Below are 27,303 nucleotides of genomic sequence, written 5' to 3'. Positions count from 1 at the left end.
AGGTAAAGTAAATGACTGGAAATTTCTGCACAAGCTGATATACAATAGATGAAGAAAGCATTGAGCAACTAAAGGTGTGGCATTGATTTTACTTGATGTGATTTCTGTTATCCGATGTCATTAAGACAAAAATGGATTTTGTTATTTCTCATTCTGTTCTTCACAACATAGGATCCACTGGTATTTCTCTTCATTTGCTTGTTTTCTGTTTGTGACTTAAATCAAAGTCACTTGTTCTGGAAAGCATGATAAAGTAGTAAGGAAAGATATGTGTTATTTTTGTTGCTCTGTTTTTCTAAATTATATGGTCTACTTTTTGACTATACTTTTTTCATTAAAATATTCAGGAAATGGAATGCCTTTGGGGAGCCATTAAGTTCCTATGAGTCTCTTAAATCCCTGGAGAAACACAGAGATACTGTTAGTTAAATGTGTATTACAGCCTTCAGAGTTTGACTCCAAGGAAGGTTTTATTTGAACCAAGGCATATATATAACAGACCATCTTATCTCAACTTGTCTTCCGTCATGATTTTAACAATCTCACTCATATTCTCTTTTCAAGGTTTCTGTGAATTTGAGTCTCCTTAATGTAAGGATAGATTTCAGTTTCTCCAGTGCTACCTGCAACTTTTGTCATTTGCTGAATTTGCCCATCATTTTAAAAGTAAGAACCTTTAGGATTGTGTTTTAAATTCTGTTTGCAAGAATGTTAAAGAAAACATGGTACAAAGATGGTCACTAGGTTCTTAAAGGGGCTGTGATGTTGAATATTTTTTTCTTTTACTTGTAAACTAAATTCATTTATTTAATTATTAAATAAACAATCATATAATTTAGCTACTGTCTTAATGATTAAACAAAATGTTAAGATTTTATTCTGATTGAGTCGCCAAATTACAAAGGGACGACTAGTTGTAATTTACTTATTTACTTTTTTGTTTTGAGTACATTTCTTTTTCTACATGAACATCAAATAGTATTTACAACTCTTCAGTACTTATACACAGACACAAACACACGCTCAAAAATATATCAAGTCAAATGTGTGTTAGGTCACTTTACATCATAAAACAAGAATTATAGTTTAAAATAGATAAATATGTACAAATAGATTATTTTGTCTATCCCTTAAATATAGATATTATTTTCTTCGTTAAATTATTTAATAACTATAAACTGTGGTTCTTTTTCTAAGTTTTAATTATAGTATAAGTGAAAGGAATCTCAAATGAACACATGATGACATCAGAATTCAATATTACTCTTTAAACAATGCTGTCAGTTGTCTAGTTTTCAGAAAGACTAAGATTCAGGGAAGTTTACCGAGTCACTTATGAAACATGTCCTGTGCTCCAGAAGGTATTGATGACATCAGATGGGTTGGCCTCCAGCTGTGATAATGATATCTTTGCATCCTTCACTTTTTTGTAACATTTTCATTTCCAAAATAAGCAAGAAAAGGAAGATATAAATAAATTGAACTAGTACTTTGTTTTGAAATAACTGGAATCAAGTGTTCTAAAAGGGGCACTTATGCCATGAACGCTTCAGAATAATTAACAATAAATAATTACAATAATAAGTTAAAATAATATGATAAAGCATAAATAATAATAAATAATAGTTAAAATCAGCATTGAGTAGAATTTTAAGACATTTAAAGAAGTTAGTTACACAATGTTCTTCTTAGGGATCAATAGTTTGAAATATGATTTAGAATAAGTCAAACAGGCATGTTCATTTAAACTCTAAATTGTACATGATTCTCCAGATAGGAAGCAGGACCACAACAGCATAAGTAAAACAAAACAAAAATATTTATCATAATAAGCAGTTAGTATGTGTTTTACACTTTTTTTATTTGTGATATTTATGTAAAGAAAAAATTGAGTTCAACTGAACTAACAGACATTGCCTACTTTAAAAATTGGGTTGCACCAAGAAAGTAAAATACAATTTACAAAGAGTTGTCTTAATGTTTTAAATATCTGTTATATTTTTAAGGCACCTATTTTTATATAGACTATGGAAGCCAGTAAACCTCAGAGTCCTGAGTCACAGGGTACGTGTAAGAGTTGAGTGCCTGGCCTCTGCTTATTGACATAGCTGAAAAGAAAACAAACATTCACAGACAATGTGCAGAAGACTTAAATATCAAGCACAAGTCCTTGCTTTCAATGCACATGCTAACACACAGACATACACACATACACAACTGCTAACATGTGCACACACATATACATACACTCACACACACTAGGAGAGTAAGACCAAACTTGAAGGAATAAAGTAAATATAGTTATCAATATTACACTAGTGTATATGCGGATTCATAGTCACAGAAGGCAATGCTGTACCACTGAGGTTCATTCTGACTAAATTATCTCAGGTTTTTAACATGGAATATGTGTTGATATATTTTGGCATTGCTGCTATTAATGTTGATTAAAATGATAAAAGAGGAATATTAAAATGAAGACAAAGATTATATTTCCAGCATAAGTTCTTATGCTTTATAAATAAGATTTTTACTGTCGTTAACGAGACTTCTGTTTGGTTTTATGTGAAATGTAAGAATTGCAATTTAATATATATTTGCCTAAGAATCCAGCATTTTCTTTATCTAATCATGGGCAATAGTACCAAAAATCAACAAAACAGAGCAGCAAAAAATGAACTTTTTATTAAACTCTTTTGTGTTTATAGAAGCAGGAGTACCAGAGGGGAGAATTCTATATTACAGATAACGTGGCTAGTTTGAAATTCCTAAGATATTGATATTCTGCTATACGTCCATTTATCTGAGTCCATCATTAACAGGTACCAAGACACACAAGTTCATGGGTGATGTCAACTTTACTTTTGTCACTGAATTTATCCTTTTGGGATTGACAGATCATGATGAACCCAAGGTGTTCCTCTTCATATTGTTCCTGTTGATCTATGCCATCTCTTTGTTAGGGAATGTAGGAATGTTCTTTCTGATCTACATAATGCCTAAACTCCACACGCCCATGTATTAAGCTGTTTGTCATTTGTGGATGCATGGTATTCTTCAGTATTTGCCCCAAAAACGCTGTTGAACTTCTTTGCTGAAAGAGAGACCATCTCATTCTCTGCATGCATCCTGCAACATTTTTTATTTGTATCGCTGCTTACCACAGAGGGATTTTTGCTGGCTGCAATGGCTTATGACCGCTACGTAGCCATTGTGAACCCATTACTATATACCGTGTCCATGACTAAAATGGTTTGCGTTGGGCTGGTTTGGGGCTCATGCATAGGAGGTTTAATTAATTCAGTTACACATACAACTGGCTTAATAAAACTGTCTTTCTGTGGGCCAAATATCATCAGTCACTTCTTCTGTAACCTTCCTCCCCTGCTGAAGCTGTCTTGTTCCAACACCTCCATTAATGAATTGTTGCTTTTGATCTTCTCTGGAGTCATTGTAATGATAACCTTCTTGACTGTGATGATCTCCTACATCTTCATTGTTGCTGCTATCCTGAGGATCCGCTCTGCAGCAGGCAGACGAAAAGCCTTCTCCACCTGTGCTTCCCATCTGACGGCCGTGACTTTGTTCTATGGTTCCATCAGCTTCAGTTATATTCAGCCAAGCTCCCAGTACTCCTTAGAACAAGAGAAGGTGGTGTCTGTATTTTACACCCTGGTGATTCCCATGTTGAACCCACTGATTTACAGTTTAAGGAACAAGGAAGTGAAGGACGCTGTGAAAAGGGTAATGGAGATGAAACCTTTCTCTTGTTGATTTAAGACAAAGATAAAGAAGATATTGATTTAAGTAATAGTGTTTATAAAAATTCAATAAAAGTTAAAATAACTGAATTATAGTATTGTTTTAAGTTGAACATTGTTATACAGTGCTAAAAACTCATTAAATAATATACTGTAAATGTATGGGTCATATTTTGTTTTTTAACATAAACCCTAGGCTCTGACCTAGGATATTTATATGATATAATTGACAATATTTTTATTCCTTCATATGAACTGAAATTCATATAAATATGTTATTTCTGAGATAAATATAATAAAATATAATATAATATAGATATTCAGAGATACCAGTAAGGGATACTGTAAAAGAAAAAAAATAAAGTTTGCAAAATTTAAGATACATCTCAGCTTATTCATTTTTTGAGCAACATAAATAACAGTCCAAAATCAAAGTGTTGTCTTACAAGAATTTAGGCACTTTAATTTTTTAAATTTTTTCCTTGGTAATTTATAATAGTACTTTAAAGTAAATGTGCATCTTTAAAGTACCTTGAATATTCCTCCGCCATTCAAGATAATACTTGTAATTAATTAATCCATGCTGGCAAAGAGAAAATAATTATTCTCCAATAAATTGTTACTAAATATCTCAGCCACACTCCAGAGAAGAATACTTCTTCATGAATTACAATATAATTATTTCATAAGATTTTCATTTGTTTTGGTATATTTTTGTCTCAATGGTTTTTAATGTTTTGTTTGTTTGTCTTCGTGTTTCTTTTATTTTTAATTTTGTATCTACTTTTTGGATTGGGGGATTATTTGATAGAGAGAACATGAGTTTAAGTATGTAGAGGAGATCTGCGAGAAATTGTAGAAAGGAGATATTTGAATCTTATAGAAAATTTCATTAAGAATTGTTTTGAAAAAGAACTTGTTTGCAGATCACATTTGCCTCTGTGGGAGTGATAGAAGTAGCTCCTATCCATGGGTTGGGTCCCACTAACAAATGTGAAATCCAACATAGAGGAAGAGCTCAGTGTTGAAGTTCCTCTGTGCTGAAGGATTTCTGAAAGCAAGTGAGTAAGTTAAAAATCTCCCAAACATTCAGGAAGTAGTTTATGATGAAGGATGTAAGTCATTAGGAGGAAGTAAAAGTAGATTGTGTCAAAGTTTAAGGTTTGCTTTAGAAGCATTCTACATTCTAGGTCATCTTGGTTGCAGGAGACATTGTTTCTCAAAATCAAATCAAAACAAATATGCCTTTGCCTGAATTAAACATTGACATCTTTAAATTTAATAATATATTTTTATATTAGAACTTACACTAATTTTTGAAGTATAGTATAAATATATTCTTACTCTTCATTCCTATAAATTTTATGTGTTAAATCTGATACCTAATATTTTCTATATGAAAATTTAGACAATCTCTCTAATAATTTGGGGTTATCTGTTATGTAAATTATATGAAGTCAATTTTTTTTATGGGAGGAGGGTAAAGATGAAAGTCAAGATGCAATTGATCTAATAGGGAAAAAGAGAGGGGTAGAGGTTCCTACGTAGTTTAATAGAAATGGGTTAAATTAATGCGTAAGAGTCAGCCAATAAGAATCCAGAGCTAATGGGCCAAGCAGTGACTTAATTAATACAGTTTTGGTGTGGTATTTTGGAGCTGAGCAGCCAGGAACAAGTAAGCAACCTCCTTATAAAAAATTGGTGCACCAAAGTGTGCTAGGTACATCTACGTAAAACTTAAAGGCTTATTTCAGGGCTGAGTAGTGGGAAACGAAAAAGTGACCTCCAAAAACATACCATGACTGCTTAAACATGAACTGAACAAGGATAATAACAATGGACATGCCATACTGGCTGTAGAAATGCCATTGAGGTCTCAAATCCAAACAAAGTACAAACATTGAGAAAAGCTTGGAGAGGGAGATGTGCTCTCTTCCAAGACATACTGTTTCCAAGGGAGGGGCATATCAATCAGTTGTCCAGTGCTAAATGATCAGCCTTGAAGACATACAGGTAAGATTATATAGACTCATCAGGTTATATTTGCAAATATGTATGTATGTAAAAAATTACATATGTAAGCAATTACCACTAAGGAAAAAGAGGCCATGAATTTGAAGGAGTGCAGGGTAGGGTATATACAAAGTTTTTGAAGTAAGGAAAGAGAAGGAAGAAATATTGCAATTTAAGTCCATCAATAAACAATATTATGAAATGATATTATGTTGATTAAAGACCCTATCAGGAGTGCCAAGAGCATAACAAGCATTTAGTAAATAGAAATATTTTTTGACCTCTTACCTGAAAGAAAAATAATCATTTTAGCAAAACTGGTTATATTATTCACCTTATATTAATATGTTTAAATTATTATAAATATTGAAGATATTATTCTAAGTACTGACACTTTGGAAAGCAGTTGCTTTATTTGTTTATTTGGGTTTTGAAGGACTTATGTTAGTGACTTATTTATGCACATGATTTTAAATTAATAATATTTACAATATTATTTGAGCCTACAATGAGCTTTTAAAATATTTTTATTCTATTATTCAATTATACAGGCTAATTAGTATTCCAATGTAAAAATGTTGATTAAGTGTCCTAATTAGCTATATTACCAATATCACACAGTATTAAATATATGAAAATAGACAGAGGAACATAACTACACAGACAAACTTCAAATTAAAACATATTCAAGTCTTCTGTGCTTTCACATTATATATATATATATATGTAATATGTACAAATGAAATTGGTGAATATACTATAATTTCAAAACAGAAAATATTTTTTACTGCTTTTCTTTGTACTGTTACATTCTTTGGAAACATAGCAAAGTCCTTAACTTCCTCAGGGCTACCTAAAATATTTTTTTAATGAATCCCAGTGTTTGCAGTGCTCTGGGGATTCTATCCTCCAAAGAGAAAAAGCCAAATATAAACTCAATGGTAAAGAAATTTAGAAACAGCACTATTCTGTCTCTTCACACCAGGTATGTGTCCTGCTTGTTTATTACAGTGCTTCTTTTATTAGTATCTACACAGGTTTACAAAATGAGCAATATCCCCAACGCATGAAAATAACATTATGTAAGGTCACACAACTCTAGTCCTTCTGATTCAGGAAACAGAGTCAAGAAAATGCAACAGTCAAGTGTCACTCGCCATCCAAACTGTAGGCATGTTCTACATTTTCTCAAATAGTTGTGTTTCATGCTGTATAGCTTTACTTTTTGCAAATTAAAAAGAAAACGTAGTTGAAGAAATCTTTGAAAATCTAGAGGATTCCTATAAACTGTTAATGTTTGTTACGCTGAGTAAAGGAACAATAAACTAAACTTTTCCTTCATTAGTCGAAAAAAGTTTTAGACTCAGATAAAAAATTACTGAAATATAACTTATTTTAAGCAAAAGAGAAGAGAGTCTAGACAAAAATCACAATTAGATAAATTAAAATATCAGCTGAAAATCACCGAATTTAATAAGACAAAGGAAATATCGTAAATTCAGTTTTCTTAAAGTAAAACTCATTAAGGGAAAATGCTGAGGACTATTATTAAACTCATAACTATTTTTTAAATAGATTAATCCAAAATGTCATTGTGAAGTTTCTCAGAAAAAAACTTACTTTGTCTTTATTTTCTGTGTTTATTAGCCATATATCTGCAAGAAATATTTTGGCACCTTATGTTAGATGAGACAATTATTCCAGATGTTTCTAGATTAAATGAACAACTTCCAATTGAGACAAGTTTGTAGGTAGATCTACTTCATTACAAAAATCTGAGTCCTCTAATAGAAAACAAACCATCATTTAATTTGGAGCATCAATGAAGCATGGAAAGTCAATGCTAATTTGCAATATTTGCCTTGTTTTAAATAGCTGGAGAGAATTTGAGCCCCTACATTTAATTTATAAGAAATGTCTCTCAGGTATTAAGTTACAACAATTGTGAAAAATCATATTTATTAATTTTCAGTTAAAATGACATTTTCCATCATATTTATGTGATATATTCTCTAAATTTTCTTACTGAAAACTCTTGTGCCCCAGAATATTATATATTCTGAACACTTGTACATTAAAACCCTCCTATAAGCATCAGTTTCTCAGTTACTAAATATGTTACAAATCAACAAATGACATTATTTATTTGATTTTATTTTTTGAAGTCAAATTAATGCACTTTTGTAACTCTTGTGAATTAAAAGTGAGATCTATAGGTCATCAAACGGGTAAGAGGAATATAAATTCTTTCTAAAATAGATCTGTCTCCTTGAGACTTCAGGGATTAAAAGACAAAAGAAAATAGTCAAAACATTGTGAGAAATGTCTGACTTTGGCTAATCCACACCGAAGAATGAACACTGCAAAAAGTCTGAGAAGGGCTATTTACTGTCTCAAACTCTACTATTGTATAAGATGGAACAAAGTTAATTGAAGGAAATTCATCTCATTATGATAGTATCTATTTTCATAATAAATGAAAAGGCTCCAGTCTCATTTTCCTCTATTATTCACTTTATATTAATTAGATGTTATTGTATATGCTTACTTATATTTATGAAATATGTATGTATGCACATTATATTTAATACACCCATATTTTATTTTTCTTTTTAACTTATGTGATAGAGAACAATTTTTAGATCTCCTAACCTACATGGTTAATGTTGATAAAACTTTTGATTGCTTTTTTATTCATCCACAGTAGTTATTAACCCTTGGGAGGTAAAGCTTATCTTTCTCATTCTGGAAATTTAGAATATTCTGTTACCCATAACCCATCGACTGAACTCTCTACTAGGAAAAAAAGTTAAAGACCTGATGCTGACTGTGTCTTCCAAAGAGTATTGCACTTTCTCTATGTCTTCCTTCATATGAAACATAATGCTAATTTCAATTCCTTTATGAGAGTCAAGTTAATGTTTTTAAAAGCTAGCTTCACATTCAGCTAATTTTAATTTAATTTGGATTATTATAGCTGATGATGAATATTTTGACATTCTTAAAAGATGTCAATAGGATTATTTCATGATTATGAACTGTGCCCTCTGGTCATCTATTTTTTTCTCTGGTTCTTTGCAGATTTCCCATAAGAGAATCATATCAATGGCTGACAGAAATTTGAGTGTGACGACCGAATTTATCCTCCTAGGACTGACGGACGATCCTGCACTGAATACTGTACTCTCTGTGCTGTTCTTCTTACTCTATGTCACTACTGTTGCAGGCAACTTGTGGATTATCTTAATAATTTTAGCGACTGCCCAGCTTCATTCCCCCAAGTATTTTTTCCTTAGCCATTTGGCTTTCTTGGATTTCTGCTATTCATCAGTCTTTCTTCCCAAAATGCTGATAAACTACTTGTTAGGTCAAAAAACGATTTCGTACCATGGCTGCCTCCTACAGTATTCCTTTGTCAACCTGTTTCTGACTGCAGAATGCTTCCTCCTGGCTGCAATGGCCTATGATAGGTATCTTGCTATCTGCAGTCCGCTTCACTACAGAGGTCTCATGACCCCCACATTTTGCATCTATCTGGTGTCTGCCTCTTACCTGCTAGGCTGTGCCAACTCACTCACCCAGTTGAGGAGCCTTTTCAAGCTAACTTTCTGTGGGCCCAATGCCATTGATCACTATTTCTGTGATATTCCATTGCTCTTTCAGCTCTCCTGCTCTGATACCCGCCACAGTGAGATTTTATTCATTGTTCTTTCTGGGTCTACATCTGTAATTACATTTTTGATAGTAATTAGCTCCTATCTAGGGATTCTTATTACTGTCCTGAAAATAAATTCTGCCAGGGGAAGTTATAAGGCTTTATCTACATGTGCCTCCCACCTAACTGTAGTGATGCTCTTCTATGGAACAGTAATATCTACTTACATGGGAACCAGCTCAAGCTTCCCACGGGATATAGAAAAGATCATATCTATGTTTTATACACTTTTGCTGCCAGTACTAAATCTCTTGATATATAGCATGAGAAACAGAGAGGCCAAAGAAGCTATGAGAAGAATGATTAAAAGAAAAGTGTTTTCTCAGTGATGTGGATTTCCAGACAGATGTTTAAGACACACTTCTTGATTCTATAGACTAAGATGTCGTTAAGTTCCCACAGGGTTTCAAGTAGGGGCAAGTCAGTAATTTTGAAGGCAGTTTTTTTTTTTCCAAATACGCGTTCATGGTAGTCCTTTAATATTTAATAATTTAATATTTAATGCTTTTATTAGCATTAACTACTCATGTTTTTCTTATTACATATGTACATGGCACACATGTCATATGTATGATTATTATATACATTACCCTATTGTATATAATATAACAAGATTGCAGATTGCCTTTTCCTAATAACACAGGAACCCTTTCTTCCTCAGCTTTTCCCAGCCCCTGGTGATTGTAAGTTCCTTGGAGACATATGTGAGTAGCTCCAAGAACTGCACTAGGGTTACTGATGGGACATAGACGAAGATGTATTTCTGCATTAATTTCAAACACATAAAAGATCCACTTTGTCCACAGCTATAGACAAATCTGTACACCTAGTTTAATGGTGGAAGGGAAGACAGAAGAGGGAATTTGTATGTGAAAAAAAATGACATTTAGTACATCACTAGAAGCCGATTGGATGAATGTGTTTGTTTTATTCAAGACTTGAGCTTGTCTTTCTTGTTCTCTAACAACAATAAAGCCCCACATGGAAAGGTCTCATGGTAGTTTCTCTCCTTCATTAAGTGAAGATGCCACAAAGAATGGATTAGCACCATTCCTGTTCTCACAAACTCGGCCTTTAATACAGCCAAGAACAGTCAAACAGGTTGTTTTCCCCTTGAAGGATCTCAGAAATCCTCTCTTCAGTAATTTCCTGTCACTGGTATCTACATTTCATTCTCAAATGATGTTCTGAAAAATCTAATATTCTCTATAATTGATGGACTCCATTTTCCAGCACTGGCTATTTTAAAATAGGATTGTCACTTTTCTTCAAGAACAGAGTTGAAGAGGAGAATAAAAATCATATAAAAATTCATAATTGAGAAGAACTGATTGCAGAAGTAACCTGTATTTATATTCTTTATTAGAGTTCCTCATGGCTAGAGAATCTTACAGATGAAACAACTCCAGTCAGAGGATGTGAGCACAGAACACAGGTCAAACATCACAAAGTCTGACAGATGAAAATCAGAGGCTCAGTGTTTTATGCTTATAAATAAGCCTTCTTCCAGTTAACATTAATAAATAGCACTTATTTTATATTTGTATGCCATCAATCATTTAGAACAATCGAAATTTCAATATTTAGTAAACAATAGATTCCCCCCCTTTTACCTTTAACAGTTCAATGTAGGTAGGCATAGACTTCATTGTAATCTTATGCATTTTCTAATTACTTTCACTTATTGGCTACCACTATTACTAACTCTATTGCAAAAAATCCTACAACTGTTCTCAACTTCTCCCAAATTTCTTCTTGTCTAACTATTTTGTGCTATTTTTGCACAGATTGACGCTTCTTCTCTGTGTGCATGATTGCAGCACTATGTCATATCCAGTAGAAAGTAATCTGTAATACTCTTCCCTGTCTTCCTACTCTTGTTGTCTTTTTATTCTATTTTATCTGATGTTCCTTGAACATTAGAGGAGGTGCAAGGTTTTCCACCTCTATCTTCATTTCTGGATACTTATTATTGTGATAAAAATTACTTCATCTTGTTCAACTCTATTATCCCTGTATTTATAAGAAAATCTCCATCATATAAAAGGTATTTAGTATTTCTTTATTGAAGAAATCGGCGATATAGAATAACTTTTCATCTTCTTTTAAATTGTTTCTTTTGTTGTTTAAATCATAACATAATTACTTTATCCCCCTTCCATTTATGTGGTGAGCCCACAAGTATTATGCAGTAAATTAACAATTGACAGATCTATTGAACTAATCCACGGGAGTTTGGACACTTCACATGGAGGAACAGTACTCACTGATAAGGAAGAAGCCCTAAACAGGAGGGAATATTGACAGGAGGGAGTATGGACAGTACTCACTGATAAGGAAGAAGCCCCAAACAGGAGGGAGTATATTTGCTCTAATAGCAAACTCAGGAAGGTGTAATCTACTGCTCTTCTGTTCTAACTTAACAAATTACTAATATTCTGTATTTACCCTTCATCTTGGTTTCAGTTAACATAAGATCATAACCCAGGAAATTAACTGTTTATACAAGAAAAAAGCCTGAGTCACTAAAACTAGCAGCAGAGAAAAAAAATTGTCACTTGGGCACCCTGCTGGAGTCAAAAGGAAAATCCCCAAAAGAGATTCCCTTTGGCTCAACCAGCCAGACACTAATACATCAAGCCCATAGGTAACCATGGATACCAAGGCTGTGCTCCCAGCCCTTGGGAAGCTTCACAGCCACACCCTCTCTGGGATATAAGGTGCCTCCTTGTCAGATCCACTGGTTTTCTGTGTCTTTGTGCAAATGCATTCTTGAGAAAAATGTTACCTTCTGTGGAAATGCTAACTTGTCTGTATGCCTTTATAAACTGAGAGTTTTGTGGAGAAAAGCCCCTATTTCTTCACTTCTTCCTTTCTTCCTCTCCTTCTCCAAAGAAATACAGAAACACCTACGAGGAATGTGCTGGAATCAGTCAGTTCTTTCTACCCCTCAGATCCCATTCCTCAGCCAGTTTTCACCTGGCATAGTAAATCTTTCTGAATCCTAAGAGGCTTAATGGGCTTATCTCTAAAATAAACCTTGATACATCCCCTCCCTCAAAACTCTCCCTTATACTCCACCTTGCTCTGCTTCAAATTCATAATTTTTAAAATTTTGTTATATGTGTGTATATATTCCTAAATGCATTAGTATATATAGTTCCCAAAACATTATAGGTTATAGGAATGGAAGAAGAAGAAACTATGGTTGGGATGTATTATAGGAGAGAATAATAATTTTAAAAAAAATGTTTAAGTAGCCATTTATGAAAGGAATACTTGTAACAGTTTTTAAATATTGGGATATTAATACTATGCAAAGATATGAGGATATATTGTTTAGTAAGAAAATTAAGAATTAAGTTTTGAGCTCTGTGCAATGTGGCATTCTGTATGTGATAATACATTTGTGGTTTTAAGGAAACTACTTGGAGCAATACCAGTAAGATCAAAATCTTCCCCACTCACTCATAGTCATATGCAGAAGAAAGTCATAACTTCGAGTCTTAGAATACTATGCTTGGTTATATAGCTTAAAAGTAAATTATTATTAAATCTTTGCATTGCTCTTTTATAATTGACGGAAACTGTGATTTTCCTGATCATAAATATCACACTTGGAGAAAACTGTATAATAAATATTTATACATATGTGTGTGTGTAAAATATTTCACAAACAAATCAGATAAAGGGTTGAAGTGGATAGTCATTAAATATCTGTGTTAGTAACAACATTGTGCTAAATCTTCATCTATGATATATCATCAAGTGTTATTTTCATAAAAAAGCAAGGTATTTGTCTATGTTGTCATAGGACAATCATGCACAACATGGATCAGAGAGGATAAGGCATACTCCCAAAGTTAACGCATACCTATCGAAACAAGTCTATATTCATGTTTTCTAAATAATTAAATAATCTTTATCAGCCTAGTTTCCATATAAAAATCCTTAAGTTAACAAAAAGGTTAATTTCTGAGTATAATTAACATATTGTTAAAAAAAAGTGCAGAGTTGTGACATTTCAGTGTCGCTCAGCCCTGACTTTTACATGCCACAAATGAGTGACACCAAAATCTAGTGTTGTAATAATGTCTCCACTGAACATATTTTCTTCAATTTAGGTTCAGACCTTAGAGTACAATTAAAACATAAGCCTCAAGAGATCAAATGTGGCAAATTGAAAGCTCCTTTATTATGTATGTGAGCTTAAGCATCTGAAAAGGTCCATATATAAGAAGTCTCCATAGCACAGATTGCTGCAGGCCATCCTTTGTTGTACAGCCTTTTTTAGAAATATGCTTCCAATAAAACATTTTGAATATGAATAAAGGTTTAAGGAAAACTAAAAACTTTTAATTTGCTGGAAGACATATAAAGTAAATGACAGTTAATTTAGCTTTAATTTCTACTTCATCAGGGAAAGGTAAATAAATATAACAATTAGAAATATTATATTATCAAAGGCACTAGCAGTTATAAATATCATGGCATGTGTAAGGGCTCACAATTGATGAAAATAACTTCACGTGAAATAATCACATGAAGACCAGTAATCACAGATCCAAAGAACTGCATTGATGAGTCCTGGAACGGAGACAGCCAAAGAGGTAAAAGTAATGGATCTAAAAGTAAATGAACGGGTGCAGAAATAGAAATAGATTTCTTGGGCAAGTGTATGTAAGCTTCATAATCTTTCCATGAGATTCTTGGGCAAGTATATCTGTAGATATAGCTATATTATGCCTATTCTTTTCACACTTAGATTGCTTTTTCCTTTTACAAATTTGCATGTTTCAGTAGGTATAAGAAAGTTATTTTAGTGACAGACAAGAAACATGCTGCCATTGTAAAACTTCACACTAAATAAGCAAATAAATACATAGGAACACTTGTGATAAGGAGGCGCATTATTAAATGATTAGGTAGGCATAATAGGAATCAAGACCCTTTGGCATGGTGTGTTAAATATAAAAACAAATCGGCGTTAACTGGGTAAACGACTTTCACTTTTACTTATTTATTTGTCAGTGAATTGAAAAAGAAGCTTCTCCTGTTTGCGTGAGATCATCTTACAATGTTTTGGTTTAATTTTTTTTTTCAGATTTTTCATCACTGTTTTGGGAACTACTCACGAACAAAGAACTTGTTACTTCATGATGTCATGTGTAAATGTAAACTGGATACAGTCATGCTCTCAACATTCTCAGGTGAAAGAATTGGAACTATGTTATACATTCTAGTCTGCCACTTCTGAAATCATCAACAGGAAAAATAAGTGACAGAAAATACAGAAGCATGAACAAATTTTTTACGAAAATGAAATGTGGGCTGGATGTTTATAGTTTTCCATAATGAAAGCTATCTGAAATGTACTGAGTCTGAGACAATATTAGGTGTGCTCATTTTGTCCATAAGTTGTAAGCTAAATGTTAAAAATTTATTAACCAAAAGTTAAATTATAATTAAGTACATGAATTACAGTTTCTTTTTAAAAGTAGGCTAAGACTGTAATAAATAAATCTATTGAATGATTGATTCCAATAAATAAATCGCTAGTGGTAAAATTTTGTCCCGGTGATAAAGTTTTATAGAAAACAGTAAATTTAGCAGGAGTATTTTATAACTATTATGTGTATGAGGCATTAAAACATTCAAACCTCTACATAAACCTTCATTTGGATATCCATTAACATTTTCCGTTTGCTTTAAAATAAGTCAAAGGCTAGAGATGGAGCTCAGAGGGTAAGAGCACCTTCTTTTTTTTTTTTTTTTTTGTTTTTGTTTTTCGAGACAGGGTTTCTCTGTGGCTTTGGAGCCTGTCCTGGAACTAGCTCTTGTAGACCAGGCTGGTCTCAAACTCACAGAGATCCGCCTGCATCTGCTTCACAAGTGCTGGGATTAAAGGCGTGCGCCACCACGCCCGGCTAAGAGCACCTTCTGTTCCTTCAGAGGAGCCTGGTGAATGTCACCCATATTAGACAGCTCTTCAACTCACACATTTCCAACATTTCCTTCTGGACTTTACAGATATCTGCATTTAGGTACACGCACATACACACACAAATAATGAATTAAAATACATTAAAAATAACAAAAACCATAACATCTTTCAACATTTACTACCTATTCATTTTGATCTCAATGCTGGAGGCGAAGATAACACTGATTCTAGGACCTTCTGTCTTGAATGTTTCTTTAAATTTTCATTTAAATGTTCATTCAAGGTAAATCAATAGTTGAGTTATCAAAAATGGCAGAGAATAATTTCACAGAAGTGACACTCTTCATATTCAGTGGATTTTCAGATCATCCAGAATTGCAAGTCAGTTTGTTCTTAATTTTCCTCTTCATCTATCTCTTCACCGTCTTGGGCAATATTGGGCTAATCCTGTTAATAAGGATTGACTCTCAGCTTCACACGCCTATGTACTTTTTCCTCAGCAATTTAGCATTCATTGACATATTTTATTCTTCTACGGTAACACCAAAGTCACTAGTCGATTTCCAGTCCGCACAGAAATCAATTTCCTTTGTAGGCTGCTTTGTTCAAATGTACTTCTTTGTTGGTTTGGTGTGCAGTGAGTGTTTCCTTCTGGGTTCCATGGCCTATGCTCGCTATGTAGCAATCTGCAATCCCTTGCTATATTCTGTGATCATGTCCCAGAAGGTGTGTAACTGGCTGGGGCTGATACCATATGTGATTGGATTCACAAATTCCCTGATCTCCATCTGTGTGATAAGCAGTTTGCCGTTCTGTGATTCCTACATCAATCATTTCTTCTGTGACACCACAGCTCTTTTAGCCCTGTCCTGTGTAGATGCCTTCAGCACAGAAATGGTGATCTTTGTTTTAGCTGGTTTCACACTCCTCAGTTCTCTCCTCATAATCGCTTCCACTTACCTCATCATCATCTTAGCCATACTGAGGATCCAGTCAGCCGCTGGCAGGTGGAAGGCCTTTTCTACCTGTGCCTCCCACCTCACAGGAGTCACTGTCTTCTACGGTTCCTTGATTTTCACCTATTTGCAACCTGATAACACATCATCACTCACCCAGGCACAGGTGGCTTCTGTGTTCTACACTATTGTCATTCCAATGCTAAATCCACTGATCTACAGTTTGAGGAACAAAGATGTGAAAAATGCTCTCTTGAGAGTCATCCACAGGAAACTTTTTCTATGACAAAACATGCGCATTGCAAATAATAAAAGATCTGGGCCATTTGAAATAGTTACTTCAATGGAAATTGTAGAGTGACTTTAAAAGATAACATTAGTTTACTGAGGGATTAGTCTTATAATTTGTGATATTGGTCATTATTTTATTTGTTCATGGGATATACCAAATACATCAGAAGGTCATTTAACTCATAATTATTCATGTAATAAAAATATATGAGGCGATTAAAAGACATATTTCAGTAAACACACTATCACACTAAGGCATAAACCTTCTTTTGTATAGATTATTTTATATGTGAGTGTTTTGCCTATTTGAGTATAAGTGCACCACCATGTATGTTCCTGGTGCACATGGAGGCCAGAGGAGTACATCCCATCTCCCGGCAATGGAGATACAGATGATTGTGAGCTACCATATGGATGCTGTGTCCTTGAGGAACAGAATTTTGAGTCATTTGAACATTACAGTTATAGTTTTTCTTCATTTATCTGTAAAACATTCTTGTGCCTCAGTCACAGACTTATGCTCAGTTGAATTGCAACCTTTCGAATTTGTTATTGTGCAGAGTGATGTACATTTAGTAAAATTCTACCTATATTTATTTTTATATTTATTTGGCATTATTATAGAGCTCTATAACATTGTTTAATTGTGTTAAAATTGCATTTCTAGGATAGTCTTAAAATACTTTACTGATGCACTGCATCTAGCAAAACTCTATATAAATATATTCCTTCTGCCATTGTAGCTTCAATTTGTTCTTCCTTTGTGAAGGAATATAATGAGGGATTGTGTGACCAAAAAATTATATGCTATGCTTATGATCTAAATTATAGATATCTCTTTTGTAGTTATTGCAATATTATATTTCAAATAAGTATCTCATAAAGAGAATTAATGTTCATTCTTATAAAAATACGTGTTGGTATTCATGTGTATTATTGCATTATTATGCAAGTAATTTCAATATTAATATTAATTCATATTAATAAATGTTTATGTCTATTACTCTGCTTCTTGTGATTGACATTATACCACCTGTCTGTACCCAGGAGTGAAAGACATAGTTGTTTTATTTCTCTTCATGAGAGTAACATGTTTTAGCTGCCAAAATTATATTTAAATATCCTTATATGGTCTTTTAAGATATTTAGCTACTTTAGGCACTTTCCACCCATTTGTATTCCATTTTTCTTTTACTTCTATGCCCTGCAGTGCTGACTTTCACAAGTTTGTCTATTTCTATTATTCAGTCACGTCTTTTGCTTTACTACTCCAGATCTCTTACTCTTTCCCATACTAGATGATGAAGATTACAATATTTACACTGTGTGCCACACCACTAGGATATTATATTTTTTCTAGTTGTTGAACAGTGAGAAAAGACACTCAGTTGAAAATATGTTGTATCAAACTTTAAAACAATACTACTTTTCCACTCAGTGTGTTAGATGTGGAATATCTTAGTGATGTTGCTGTTAGGCATAGCTATTCTTGAAGCTTGCATTTTTCACCATCTTTAAAGTATATTTTTATATATAATATAGAAAGTAATAACTTTTAATTTACTTTAATTCAAGAAAATATTTCAGGCCTTACAGAGGAAACAAATCTGTCAATGAAAAGAAATTGAGTAAAATTCTTCTGATCATGTATATTTAGAGTCATTGCTGTATTTTACCTTTCTTTTTTTCCTTTCTTTCGTTTTTATTATTACTTAAAAAATACCAATCCAAATTCCCACTACTCCCCTTCTCCCAGTCCCCTCCCTTTCCCTCCACATACCCTCCCCCCAAACCCTCCAACCCTAAGAAAGTGCCATGCACCCTGCCTTGTGGAAAGTCCAAAGCCCTCCATACTACATCTAGGTTGAGCAAAGTTTACACCCCAAAAAATAGGATCCCATGAAGCCGGTTCATGCAATAGAGACACATCCTAGTGTCACTATCAGTGGCCCCTCAGTCTGCCCCAGCTGTCAACCCCCTTCAGAGGGGCTTGATTGTTCCCATGCTCATTCACTCCCAATCCAGTTGGGAGTTGGTGAGCTTTCATTGGCTCAAGCAAACTCTCTCAGTGGATGACCCCCTCATGGTTTTGAATTCCTTGCTCATAATCTCACTCCGTCCACTCTTCAGTTGGATCTTGGGAGCTCAGTCCAGTGCTCCGATATAGGTCATTGCCTCTGTTCCCATCTGTTGTTGGACGAAGGTTCTATGGTGATATTTAAGATAATCATCAGTCTGACTACAGGTTAAGGTCAGTTCAGACACCCTCTCCTCTATTGCTTAGGGTCTTAGCTGGGGTCATCCCTGTAGGTTCTTGGGCATTTTTCTAGTGCCAGGTTTCTTGCTAACTCCATAATGGTTCCCTCAATCAAAATATCTCTTTCCTTGCTCTCATATCTGTCCTTCCTCCATCTCAACTATCCCACTCCCTCAAGTTCTCCTCAACCACCCTTCTCCCCTTCCTTCTAGCCCCTGTCCCCCTGCTCCCAAATTATTGCCTAATTCTTTTTTTTTTTTTTTTTTTGGTTTTTCGAGACAGGGTTTCTCTGTGGCTTTGGAGCCTGTCCTGGAACTAGCTCTGTAGACCAGGCTGGTCTCGAACTCACATAGATCCGCCTGCCTCTGCCTCCCGAGTGCTGGGATTAAAGGCGTGCGCCACCATTGCCCGGCTTTATTGCCTAATTCTTATTTCCATGTTGGTCTATATATGTTTTTCTTTGGGTTCACCTTATTACTTAGTTTCTCTAGGATCGTGAACTATAGGCTCGTTGCCCTTTGTTTATGACTAGTATCCAATTACAAGTGAGTACATACCATATTTGTTTTTTTGGTGGGTCTGGGTTAACTCACTCAGGTTGATGTTTTCTAATTCCGTCCATTTGCATGCAAAATTCAAGATGTCATTATTTTTTACTGCTGAGTAGTACTCTAATGTGTAGATGTGCCACACTTTCTTTATCCATTCTTCAGTTGAGGGGCAACTAGGTTGTTTCCCGGTTACTGAATTAAACAGAATTCTCAATAGAAGAATTTCAAATGGCCAAAAAAATACTTAAGAACATGTTTTTCTTTCTAAGCTATCAGGGAAATGCAAATCACAACAACTTTGAGATACCATCTTACACCTGTCAGAGTGGCTAAAATCAATAACACTAATGATAGCTTATGCTGGAGAGGTTGTGGAGCAAGAGTAACAATCATCCATTGCTGGGAGGAATGCAAACTTGTGTAACTACTTTGGAAATCAGTGTGGCGGTTTCTCAGAAAACTGGGAATCAACCTACCTCATGATCCAGCAATTCCACTTTTGGGAATATATTCAAAATATTTTTAATCATACTACAAAAGCATTTGTTCAATTATGTTCAGAGCACCATTATTTGTACTTTACATTTCTATCAAAAAACTTACCAAATTGCAAAAATTTAAATGCAATTTGTGGACATATTGAAATGATGAAAGTATAAGACAATGCTAGTTGACCTGAGTTGCTTCCTCCTTACTATATTGATTGTTATATAAATATTACTAAGCACAAATAAATTACTAAATAAATATTACTCTATAAATACTGTAAAACTGCTCCCTACTATATAAATAAATGTATATATCACATACCTTGTATACACAAATGCTGTGTACTATTCAAAAACTCTTTACAACATTTACTAACTTTCTTTTTGTAATTTTAAATATAAACTGAGGTTATAATATTGATTCTAGTATAATAAAATTAAGTAAATAGCCAGGCGGTGGTGGTATACATCTTTAATCCCAGCACTTGGTAAACAGAGGCTGGTAGATTTTTGTGAGTTCTAACCCAGCATGATCAACAAAGTAGATGCCAGGACAGCCAGGAGGACTGTTAAACAGAGAGACTCTGTTTCAAAAAACAAAACAAAAAAAAATTGAGTAAATATATAAATGTGTGCTCCATTAGTATTATGTACCCACAAAGAGAAAATAATTGAGACAAATTAAAATTATGTTAGAAAAATATCAAGAATAAATTTGACTTTGAATTACTTACTTTTGAGAAATATGTTGTACTTTAGTTTTTTCTGATTAATGTGTCTACTCTTATGAGAAAAAAATATGCTTTTAAATCCTCACAATAAAGAATTATATTTATTTTTACATGAAGTTTAAAATAATTATTTCTAGAACATTTCATCTCACCCTAAAAAAGGACCTTATTTAATTATTATGCAATGTAAAAACTCTATTATGTCAGTTAACTTTTTGATGAGGACAGAAGACCAAGTGAGAGTGAAGTTCATAATAGAGATTCTGAGAGAACAAACCATTGCTCATTTGCCCTTGAACTTTTGACATGGAAAGTGTGCCAAGCACATTCCCCTGGAAATTGTTCCCTAAGGACAGTCTCCTGTTGAATGATCCTCCGTGTTGGTTATATGAGGTGCTTTGTCACAACAGGATGAGAGGCAATCCATTACTCTATTGTGAGTTTAAGTATTTGACATATCTTGGAGACCAGTTTCTAATTAAAAATTTCATTTGCCCAGAATAAAACAAAATTTCATGTAGGTTGTTTTCATTGAAAATTTTTAATAAAAAATAAATGCACAAAAATCTAAAAATAACCAACCCAAGAAAAACAAACATTATGTTATGGAAAAGTACAAGGCATTTAAAAGCTTTTATAATTTATACACTAGAAAATTTTAATGTTGAAACATTTCTCAACTATAGTTGAGGAAGACATATCCTGACAATCCTTCACTCACAATAAGTATCCTCAAGTTTAGATGTTTCTAGAACATTTTATTTAGATCATATAATGTACAGTGTTGGTATTTGCAAAATAAAAATGTAGTGTTGTCAAAGTTAGGGTTTGCACTCAATATAAATGTATTGAAGTATAGTTTATTAGGTTTAGATTGATCAAGTATTATAATATCTATAATTCTAATTTACCACAATAATGTAAATGAAAATTGAAATTTATATATAATATGTTCAATGGTTTTGTGAATAAAGGGGAGCTAAATTATATGCTATAAATGTTACCCACTATTATTGATTAGTTATTATTGATTAGCCTGATTATGATTTCTTTAAAATGATATAAAGTACTTGGTTAAGAACCTGGGAAGAATCACAGTGCTTTAATTGTTCTTCCTTGAAGCAACTTTTCCTAGCTCCATTTTTAAAAAATGAAACATGTAGGTAACTATAATATTTGTGGTGTCACATACACATGAATATTAAAACTGATCAGCAAGGATAGCACTGTGAACAAAAACTTTCCTCTAATTTTGGGATATATCATATTTATACTTCAAAATGCTTAATTCAAACTATTAGCTTTAGCTCCATAAAAGTAATTATTAAGATTTTAATTAAAGATATAAAGTGATAGATCGGTTGTTAAGAACACTGGTTGTTCTTCTCGATAACTTGAGTTTAATTCAGAGTACCCACCTAGCAGATCATAACTAACAGTAACTACAGTTCCAGAGGTTCTGACATCCTTCTCTCCCTTCCCCACACACTGTACTAACATGGTGCATAAACCTACATTCAGGCAAAACACTCATAAGCATAAAGTAACATTGGAAACTTTAATATACCACATTGACAAACAAATAATATGTCCTACCTTAAATGTCTAGAGAATGAAATAATCCTTTGTGATTGATTTTCTTTTAAGACCTCATATTTTTTGACTTTATAATGTGAAAACTGTTTCCCCTCATAGTTATGAGGTAACTGAAAAGAAAGAGCATAAAAAAGAGAAAAGATGTATAAATTCACTAGGTGAACAGTTATATGTTGTACCATTTCAATTGTATTTCAACTTTAAGTTCAAATTTTAAGTAAAAGGAAGTAGAACAGAGATGATGAAGTGAAATGCCATCTTCTATCATTTCAAGCTCAAAATAAATATTAAATGTTGGTGTTTTCTATCATACACTGAAAAACTTGTGTTTGTGACAAGGAATGATTTCTTTTATCTTCTTCACCTTGTAAAGTATAATGCTAATGTTCTACCCCTACTTCAACACACGCACTTTACAACTTGTGTGTACACAAAGGTCCTGTTATATTCTAGGAACTTTTTTTTTTTGTTTGTTTGTTTTTGTTTTTCGAGACAGGGTTTCTCTGTAGCTTTGGAGCCTGTCCTGGAACTCCCTTTGTAGACCAGGCTGGCCTCGAACTCACAGATATCCGCCTGCCTCTGCCTCCAGAGTGCTGGGAGTAAAGGCGTGCGCCACCAACGCCCGGCTTATTCTCGGAACTTTTAAGTAGACACACCATCCTTGTTTTCCTTCATTTTTATTGGCAAGAATTATTTAAACCTAAGTAATCTTGAAAGACTGTGATTTCAGGCCCCTACAAATGGTGAAAATATCAGAGGCCACCTGTTTTAGATCAAGTTGACCTTCTGCCTTGGGCTGCTTTGTCTTTTCAAGCACAGATTCTTGATTAAGAGGATATTAATCCAAACACAGCTATTACTAACATCACTTTTGATTTCTCATCAGTTTAGGATCGTTCACCATGAACACCTGGAATCACACAGATGAACCTGACTTCGTCCTCACAGGATTGATGAGTTCCAAGGAGACCCAACTGGCACTCTTTGTGCTGTTTCTCCTAATATACTTGGTCACTGTCCTGGGGAACACAGGCATGATATGTATCATTCATCTAGATGCCCAGCTTCACACTCCAATGTATTTCTTCCTTTCCCATCTATCATTTCTTGATCTCAGTTACTCAACTGTCATCACACCTAAAACATTAGAGAACTTACTGACTTCCGTAAAGAACATTTCCTTTATGGGTTGTTTTATTCAGTTGTACTTTTTCGTCATGTTTGCTGGTGCTGAGTGTTTTCTTCTTTCCTCCATGGCTTATGACCGGTATATAGCTATATGCAACCCTCTACACTACCCAGTTATTATGTCTAAAAAACGTTGCCATGCCCTCCTTACTTGTTCCTACATGATTGGAGTTTTTGATTCATCTGTCAACATGCTCTGTCTAAGCAGGTTGAGTTTCTGTGGCTCTCATGCCATCAATCACTTTTTCTGTGACACACCTGCAATACTAGCCCTGTCCTGCAATGACACCCATGCCATTGAAATGATAATAATCATTGTCTCTAGCTCAACTCTAATGGTGTCTCTTCTCACCATATCAATGTCTTATACATCCATTCTCTCTGCCATATTGAAAATCAGTTCTACTTCAGGAAAGCGAAAAGCCTTCTCCACTTGTGCCTCTCATCTTCTGGCAGTCACCATATTTTATAGCACCACCATCTTTACTTATTTAAAACCAAAGAAGTCCTACTCCTTGGGAAAGGATCAAGTGGCTTCTGTTTTCTACACCATTGTGATCCCCATGCTGAAACCACTCATCTACAGTCTCAGAAACAAAGAAGTGAAAAGTGCTGTCAGTAGAGTTATCAAGAAGAAGGAGGACCCCAGGGAGATAAGATAACAGTTGATACTTATATTTAGACTCTTCTCTTTCTATTTTTCCTGTTATATCTTTATTTGGTCTTTGTGGAAAACTTATTGAATGTTTTATTTAAATTTTTGTGGTGTTTTTCTTATGTAATACAACTTTATGCTATATGTTATTAAGGAATTGTTTTTGAAATCTACATTATAGTAAAGTGAAATATACGGTAAATCTGTGGTATAAATATGTGTGTTTTAAAGACAACTGATTAAAAAATTAGGAACAATGTTCTTCATTTTTAAAAATTATTTTATGTGAAATTTTGTATATCCTGTGATTTTTACATAATTATGAAGCTATAACTTTTGTGTAATGAAAATAAAGCATTTGATTTTTAATCTCAAGAAGGAATTCACAGAATGGCTAAGTACTCCTGTTTTGGATCAAGGATTGTGTGTTTTGCACTCTAGATTCAGCATGTTTTAGTTTTGATTATTAGGGTGCTAATAGTTTAAGACTTATTTCCTTTCAGACAGGAGGCTCAGTCTTTAGGAACATGTGTTGCTATGATAAAAAGCATCTACATCTGGTGGCTTACAATCCAACCTGTTATAATTCCAATGCCCTTTTATGATCTCCTGATCTCAAGTGCCCTCAGCTACATACACACACACACACACACACAGATGCACAGACACACACAGACAATTAAGAATAAATATGTTCATTGGGGCACCTGAGGATAGGGAACCTGAAATGAACCTATCCTATAATCATACTGATGAATATCTTGCATATCGCCATAGAACCTTCATCTAGCAATGGATGGAGATAGAGACAGAGACCCACACTGGAGCACCGGACTGAGCTCCCAAGGTTATAATGAGGAGCAGAAGGAGAGAGAACATGAACAAGGAAGTCAGGACCATGAGGGGTGCACCCAACCACTGAGACAGGGGGGCCGATCTATTTGGAGCTCACCAAGGCCAGCTGGACTGCTACTGAAAAAAACATGGGATAAAACCGGACTCTCTTAATGTGGTGGACAATGAGAGCTGACGAGAGGCCAAGGAGAATGGCACAGGAACTTTCATCTGGCGATGGATCGAGAGAGAGACAGAGACCCAATTTGGATCAACCGTCTGAGCTCTTAAGGTCCAAATGAGGAGCAGAAGGAGGGAGAACATGAGCAAGGAAATCAGGACCACGAGGGGTGCACCCACCCACTGTGACAGTGGAACTGATCTATTGGGAGCTCTCCAAGGCCAGCTGGACTGGGACTGAATAAGCATGGGTTGAAACTGGACTCTCTGAACAAGGCGGACAATGAAGGCTGATGAGAAGCCAAGGACAATGGCACTAGGTTTCGATCCTAATACATGAACTGGCTTTGTGGGAGCGGAGCCTGTTTGGATGCTCACCTTCCTGGACCTAGATAGAAGTGGGAGGACCTTGGTCTTCATGTAGAGCAGGGAATTTGGACTGCTCTTCAGTATCGAGAGGGAGGGGGAGTGGACTAGGGGGAGGAGAAGTGGAGTGGGGATAGGGGGAGGGGATTGGGGGGAGGGGGCAATATGTGGGAGGAGGGGGAGGGAAATGGGAAACGGGGAGCAGTTGGAAATTTTAAGTAAAAAAGAATAAAAAAAAATATTTAAGACAAAAAAAAGAATAAATATAAAATTTAAGAGACTATTTCTTTTATTGTACAAAATCAAGAATAACTTTAATTTCATCTGAGTAGGTGATAGGCTTAGGAGATTTAAGATAATAATCATGAAACATCACATTGTCATTACAGAACTTACAATCATGTAATATTTTCAATGTTCATTGCATTTGTTGAGGAATATTGTCTTGTGTCTCCCAAATTTATTACAATTATTTTAATAGAAAAATGCATAAATAAGCAAAATGAAAAGAAAAGACATTTTTAGTTCTCATTTTGAATTGAAAAAATATTGATAAGCATAATTAAACTGCAAGAAATTGTTTATGTTAATTTTGCAAACAATGTGGAAAATATTAAAAATCAATAAAAAAAGGAACAATGGTTTTGTAATTCTTAGCAATTTTGTGCATGTTCTACTTTGTTACTTACAAATATATGTCTATATATATACAACAGTTACAAATTTCTTTCTTTTTTTTCTAGGCTGTTATAGAATGTCTTTCTTCATTGAAAGGTTTAATATTTGAGAATATTTTGTCACTGAAACTTCATATCTATGAGTAATAGTGAACGGATAACAATCAAGATTCTTATAACCCCTTTGACCTAAATTGTTGCAAATTTATGGTTAGGGGATGGAATCCTTGCATCATAAGCATGATGTCTACTTCAGGCCTTCATGTGGCCATGTATATGTTTATATGCATACACACAAACACACATACACACATATACAAACACAGTCCATACACCGACTTAAATAAAATAAACCTTCTTGCAAGATGACTCTAATATGTGTGCATAGGAAACATTTGAAAGATGTGCTCTGCTGTAACATACTAAGTCATAGCAAACTGCCTTATTCTCTTTTTTTTTAAGACTTGAGTTCTATTTTACTAAAAAGCTTTTATAATAGAGGTATGCCAGCTCCAGACAGCTCCTCTGTTTCCTCCAGAGAAGACAGATGGGCACAGAAGAAGATCTACTCAAAACTTGCACAAAAGTGGCATCCCTAGCCACTGAGAAAACCCACCTTTCACTCCATCTACTGCAAAGACTCTCTTCAGATGGTGGAGAAAACAGGACACTGGGAAATTGACTGCCTTGAGTTGCCCAAGGCAAATGGTAGGCTTGTCCTCCCACTGGTCCTTACTCCACAGAAGCCTATGGGATCTTCTGGGACCTCTGCCAGCCAGAAGCCAGAAGTTGTCCTATCACCTGCTGTCAATGACCATGAAGGACCCTGGAGTCGCTGTCTAGGCAGCCAGCAAGTAAATCTCTGTCAATTTTTAAATCAATAACTCAGATAAAATTTATTCCTCTCAGAACTAAGAGATGACTAATAGCTTTGTCAGCTTAAAAGCAGCAAAAAAGGCTTCAGCTGTCTTCTCAGCTCCCTGTAAGATTTAGGTCACAGGTCTCACTCTCTTAGAGCCAATAAAAAGTCTAGACACAGTTCAGCTTGTTATCAGACTCAGAGAGAGAGAGAGAGAGAGAGAGAGAGAGAGAGAGAGAGA

The 27,303-nt window shown here is 34.4% G+C and overlaps 4 protein-coding genes across 4 annotated transcripts; all 4 read left to right on the top strand.

Moving 5' to 3' along the window:
- The first annotated feature begins 2,818 nt into the window (after positions 1-2,818).
- On the top strand, positions 2,819-3,774 carry LOC130870123 (olfactory receptor 1052-like). Its single transcript, XM_057762709.1, is given in 2 exon segments — positions 2,819-3,020; positions 3,023-3,774. Coding segments are annotated over 2 exon segments (930 nt in total). The 5' UTR covers positions 2,819-2,842.
- A 5,105-nt stretch (positions 3,775-8,879) lies between these two features.
- LOC130862488 (olfactory receptor 1052-like) lies at positions 8,880-9,818 on the top strand. Its single transcript, XM_057752090.1, has one exon. It carries the CDS (start codon positions 8,880-8,882, stop codon positions 9,816-9,818), a length of 939 nt encoding a protein of 312 aa, XP_057608073.1.
- Positions 9,819-15,742: 5,924 nt separating this feature from the next.
- LOC130870484 (olfactory receptor 8I2-like) lies at positions 15,743-16,675 on the top strand. The gene has a single exon (XM_057763247.1). It carries the CDS (start codon positions 15,743-15,745, stop codon positions 16,673-16,675), a length of 933 nt encoding a protein of 310 aa, XP_057619230.1.
- Positions 16,676-23,205: 6,530 nt separating this feature from the next.
- Positions 23,206-24,153, top strand: LOC130870153 (olfactory receptor 8H1-like). Its single transcript, XM_057762745.1, has one exon. The coding sequence runs from the start codon at positions 23,206-23,208 to the stop codon at positions 24,151-24,153; it is 948 nt and encodes a 315-aa protein (XP_057618728.1).
- Positions 24,154-27,303: the final 3,150 nt, after the last annotated feature.

The sequence above is a fragment of the Chionomys nivalis genome, chromosome 2, assembly GCF_950005125.1.
Source record: "Chionomys nivalis chromosome 2, mChiNiv1.1, whole genome shotgun sequence".
Classification (NCBI taxonomy): domain Eukaryota; kingdom Metazoa; phylum Chordata; class Mammalia; order Rodentia; family Cricetidae; genus Chionomys; species Chionomys nivalis.
Note: the sequence above shows the minus strand (reverse complement) of the source record. Positions and strands in the feature narration are given on the sequence as shown.